This window comes from Buceros rhinoceros, unplaced genomic scaffold, assembly GCF_000710305.1.
Source record: "Buceros rhinoceros silvestris isolate BGI_N320 unplaced genomic scaffold, ASM71030v1 scaffold38528, whole genome shotgun sequence".
NCBI classification, from domain to species: Eukaryota; Metazoa; Chordata; class Aves; order Bucerotiformes; family Bucerotidae; genus Buceros; species Buceros rhinoceros.
In genome coordinates this window covers 12318-17471 of record NW_010428241.1, presented here as the reverse complement: position 1 = coordinate 17471, position 5154 = coordinate 12318, and the positions used below count along the sequence as shown (strand labels likewise).

The 5154-nt window shown below is 42.6% G+C and overlaps 1 protein-coding gene across 1 annotated transcript in view; it reads right to left on the bottom strand.

Moving 5' to 3' along the window:
* Positions 1-5154, bottom strand: part of LOC104498773 (lysine-specific demethylase 3A-like) — a gene marked incomplete at its 3' end in the record, with an annotated part of 23590 nt that overhangs the window by 6160 nt on the left and 12276 nt on the right. The window contains exons 10-12 of the mRNA XM_010142191.1: positions 4971-5154; positions 3508-3709; positions 989-1203 (exon numbers count right to left, since the gene is read on the bottom strand). The exon at positions 4971-5154 is cut by the window's right edge and continues 4 nt beyond it. Of these exons, the coding sequence (XP_010140493.1) occupies positions 989-1203; positions 3508-3709; positions 4971-5154 (601 nt within the window). The remainder of the gene's footprint in view (positions 1-988; positions 1204-3507; positions 3710-4970) is intronic.

The following is a 5154-nucleotide window of genomic DNA, read 5'->3' as shown; positions in this document are numbered from 1 at the left end:
AACCGCTCGCTCTGGCTATTGATATTTTGGCTCCACAGGCCTGAATATGTTCCAGTTGGAGTGAAAAGCAGAGCTTGCAGACCCCAAGTAGTCCAGGGTAAGACCCCAGAGCAAGCATTTCTGACACATCTCAAGTCTTCCCTCCCCTTTCAAAGGGCATTCAAGCCTGTTTGGTTTTTTTTCCTCTATTCAAAGCCTTGGGAGTGACTGGTAAACTGATACCATCATAGTCAATACTATCCAGACACAGAAGACCCTGGGTAGACAGTCTTCTAAACTGAACCGTATTTCAGTCATGTATTTATAATCCAAAAACCAAACACCCTTTTAAAAAGATATCCTCCTCTGAGAAGTGATTAGGCAAGATCACAGCCTTCCCCATCCACCTGCTCACAACGGGTTATGCTACAAACGGGCTCTGATGGGGCCAAAGCCTGCGCTCGCCCTGTCTGCCCTGCTGAAGCTCTCCAGCCAGTCGCCCCCTCAGGAACACCGCCCTGGTCTATTCCCAATAGGGCTGTACATATAATTGTTCTAAACACCTGTTCCAAGGAGGAAAAAGATTTCTTTACTGCCTTGACAGGCAGCATTAGGCCTATTACACAAGAAGAATAGAACAGGGCCAGAGCAATCTAACAAAGCTGTGCAGGCCAAGCGAAGCTGTGTTTCACTTACATGCTAAGAATAGATTGCTGTCGGTTGCCTGCTGTTCTGTTTAATTGTTTCTTTTAACACTTTGTTTTGTAACAAAATTACACAGGAAAAGGGATAAGTTGAGGAAAATCTTCTGCCATAAGGGTAGAATTACTTTCCCCCTCCCTGTGAGCAAAGAGTTGTTGACAGTAGATCTTAACCCTTACCTCTGAGGGAAACACTGAAGTCTGTGACATTTCCAAACACACACAATCTATTTTCACACAGACCAGCAGCCTAAAGTGTCACATAAAGCTATCAAAACGCAGATTATTGTAATATAAATGGATCTTACTGTGTGGTTCGATCGTAGACATAACTTCCTTTTCAGATATCACTAGCTGACAAAAGTGGTCTCCGATGTTGGCTAGGATGTACTTCGCTGTGTCCAGATCCAGACCCACAACATTTTTTGATAATGGCAGCCACAAGCTAATAGCCTCAGGGTCGTACTTATTCGGAGTTAAGAAACCTTCCTCACGCAGTATTCCATGCTTATTAAACTGCAGCCTGTGGAAAGAGGGGGAAAGGGAGAAAACCCATCATCTCAACCCTTTTCTTAGTTTACATTCACCCCATGAGTCAAGGCCTCAATTGCAAACATGTAGACTGTATGCCAGGGAGTTTAACCCTTGATGGTTACAACAGACATGGGTAAACATACTGGTCATTAGCATTAAGCATCATCAATGTATTGCTTGTTTAAAAGAGACTCCAAACATCAAGTTTTTGTGAACAGGTAAATTTCCTAAAGATTTGTGTGTGAATAATAAAACCAAATCAGAGTAGTGATTTTTAAAATCATGGGCATTAAGGATCACATTTAGAGGAGATAACAGTAAGAATTTAGTCTAGAACTACACACGACTCACAAGAGAAATTAGAACACAAACAGATTGTATTTCAGCAACAATTAATTTGGAATTAGCTGAAAAAGAAGGAGAATGAGTAAGATATAGTCTATAAGTGATTCCAAGTAGGTGGAAAGAATGAGATCTGTATTGTTAGCAGTTTAATAAAAACCATCAAGAGTTCTGTTTACGTTTTCAGGAACCTTTTTACTAAGTGTTCTGGAGGGACGTTCACTTCTGATGACAATGTGTGCTCAGGTCAGTGTTAAGTGTCGCCAGAAAACACGTGCTGGCTACTGACATCACCAAACAACTGCCATCTTCAGACTGGCAGATTTCACATTCACTGAAAAGGGACAATTCCACCAGCTTCAAGTTCTACACTGGAGGATTCAACTGCTTAGAACTGCACTGCAAGTCTGGATTTTTACCCTGAGAAGATGAATTAGCATGGTCTGGTGTTACTCTGGGGTTACTCACACATTTTTGAACGTTTCCATCAATGTCAGACTATCTCCAGATTTACTCCAGTAAAATCTCTAATCTGAGGTTAAATAGCAGAGTAGTAACACTTTTTTTTAAAAAAACCTTTAGCTACAAAATGTGCAAGGGGAACAGCATTGCAGTGAAAGTACAATAAACCTCAAAAAGCAAATGAAAGTAGCAGAGTGGGATTTTTTCCATGGTCTTTGTAACCTTTCTGCTTTCAGTTTTCTCTTTTTACAAGGTCTTTGGGCCTATAGCTTCTTTTTATTCTACCTCGAGACTCAAAGACAGTCACTCCTCTGAAAATCAAAAGGAAAGCTGAAAATAAGTAAGATCATCTCCCTTGTGCTAACTAGTATTTTTGCCTTTCCTCTCTAGTATCACAAGCATCACCTTCTTCCCATTAAACACAGTCCATGCCTCAAAGCTTCGACGGGTGTGGGGGGAAATAAAAAGCAGCATGCAACTTCTGGACATGAGATCAAACAGTTAATGGAAAATTCACACAACTTGAAAACAAAGGAAAAGACATGCTAAATACCAGCCAGGCACTGCAGTTTGACAACATCCACCCTGGGCTTACAGACACGCTTCAAGTAACAGTTTAACACCCCTTTTGAATGGGTTCCTCCTGGTGACTTAAGGACTGAAGAAATAAAACATCAAAAGACTGACTGTTCAACCCAAGAATCAGGCTGGGGAGAGGAGAGATGTAGGTGGGGGGTAAAGGATCTGCAGCTGCAGATCAGGTTTGGAAAAGCAACCACCACTCGGCAGTCACTAGGTTTGCTTCAAGTCCCCTTGCTGACCCTGCCCATATGCCCTCCTGAAAACCAGTGACTGTACGGGTTAAACATTTCTATGGAAGCTTAAAGAAGTGACACAAACTCTCAAGTGTGAAGTGGAACAAAGAACTGAGCAATGCAGTTATTTTGCCCATCACTATTCCACGGCTCCAGCTGAAAGCCCCTGGCCCTTACTGCAACTCTTCCGCAGCTGCAGATATAGGTCTGACATTGCCCACGTCCAACCGCTACACTTCAGGAACATGCCCGGAATCTCCCCTCTCACTAGTACCTCCAGCAAGACTGAGCCATAGCACTCAAACTCAACTCATGTTATCCCATTGGCACTCGGCCCAGAATAGCAAAATAAAGAGCTCAAAGCCCTGCCAAAATATTTTCCACTCAGATTAAGCAGTTATAAAATTTCTAAGGGCTGAAAAACAGAGGCAGCCTCCCATGAGTCAGGTATATTAGCCTCGGTGCTGAACAGCCACACCCTGACACCTAGCAGTTTGGAACCAGAGACCTAACTCAGACCATTTTGACCAAATAACTGGTTTTGTCTTCTGTCCTGGAAGAGAAGTCTACATGACAGCCAACGGAAAGAAGAAGAGGAAAAAAGGTTAGATGTCCAACATATTATTCACATTTAAAGAATATCAAGGTCTACATAGAGTCAAAATTCTTCTTACCTTCTGAAGTGAAAGAATCGACAGAAGACAGTGGAGTCTTTCTGCTCTTTGTTCTTCCGGTAACTGTCCAAGCGGCATTCCCTGCATTTATGCAAGTGAGGTGCGATGTTATTGCAAGAACCATCCTGTACAAATGCTTCTCCACTTTGCTGCAGCTTCTTCACTTTAGCAGCATCTGATAAAACTGACTTGCGAACAATTACTGCAGGGAAGAGTAGTGTGGATTAGACGAGCTCGAGCTTCACATTCTCATATAAAGGTGCAAGCAAATATATTTCAGTGAGAAGTCCACCTCCCCTTTTCCTATCAGTTTCACATTACACTGAAACAAAGTTTTGCCACAATATTTGCAGTTGGCAGAAACCCCTTTTCAGGTCAGTAGAAACTTTCTCAAGCTCCAGTTCCACTGGAGTCATTGTGGACCCAAGTTTAACAGTTCCTTTCTCTCCTCCACAAGAGGAACATTTTGAAAGACCATCTGCTTTTAATGAAGGGTCTTCAGCCATCAGGGCTGGAGTATCCGAGTACTGAGTAGACCAGAGCATGAAGCAACCACATTTCACAAATAAGGAAGACAGAAATACCACCTGGCCATTCCTCAAGTCCTGCTTTCACCCTTCACAATGCAACAGCTTTCAGCATCTTACTGTAATGCATGCCAACCATCTCTGTTCCTCCCCTAGGTGGGCACCACAGCGACTGCCTGGCTGGCTGTGTATCCATGTTAATTACGGAATAATAGCACGTGGTAACCCAAGACCAAGCAACGTGAGCTTGGAAAGAAAGAAGAGGTGGCTGTGCGGGGAGATTGCCAGAACCCTGAACGATCAGCTGCGCTGCCTGTCGCACAGCACAATACGTAACATCAGGAGTCCAGCTCCTTAAACAGCAACAGCCTTTCCCATTCTGTCCCATGTGAAGCCTTGAAGAGCTCACCAAGAGGAACTGGGCCACAGAAAACAGAGAAACAGGGTGGGTGGGCTTTGATTTTGTTGTTGCTGTTGGTTGGGGGTTTTTGTTTTGCTTTCTGAACAGATATTAAATGAAAGCCCTTCCCCCCCGCCCCCTGCCCTTGAATAAAGCTTTGTTGAGAACAACTTTCATTTCTCACCACGCTTACAAAATTTAGGACCACTGCTAAAAAAAACCCTCATTATACCATCAGCATTTGCATTCCAAACAGACCTTGGTTTTGTAACCTGTTCTGCCAGTCTGTTCTTGCACACGCTTCGTAACAACTTATTTTGAGAAATTAATGATTAGTCCTTTTCCTTTACAGGAGAGGACCTTTGTCTCAAGTTTACTGGATTCCCCTCGTAAAAACCCACGAATTACTCAAAATCCAGATTGGCTCACACAATTTAAACTACTAATTTCACATGCATTACAAAGGACCTACTTGTATACAGTTACACAGACACTACAAGGACCTTGAAATGTCTGCAAGTTTTAAAAACACTTACTATTATCCTGGACCTTGACACTTCCAGTCCAAAAGCTTTCATTCTCATTTCTGTCATAAAGAATCTCATTTGAATTTCTTCTAATAAAAAATTCCATGTCTGCAAGTTCATCAGCCTTGTTTCCTTTGTGGCTGTTCTGGCTTTTGCAATTGATTTGTGATTTAACTCCGGACTCAGGGAAAGA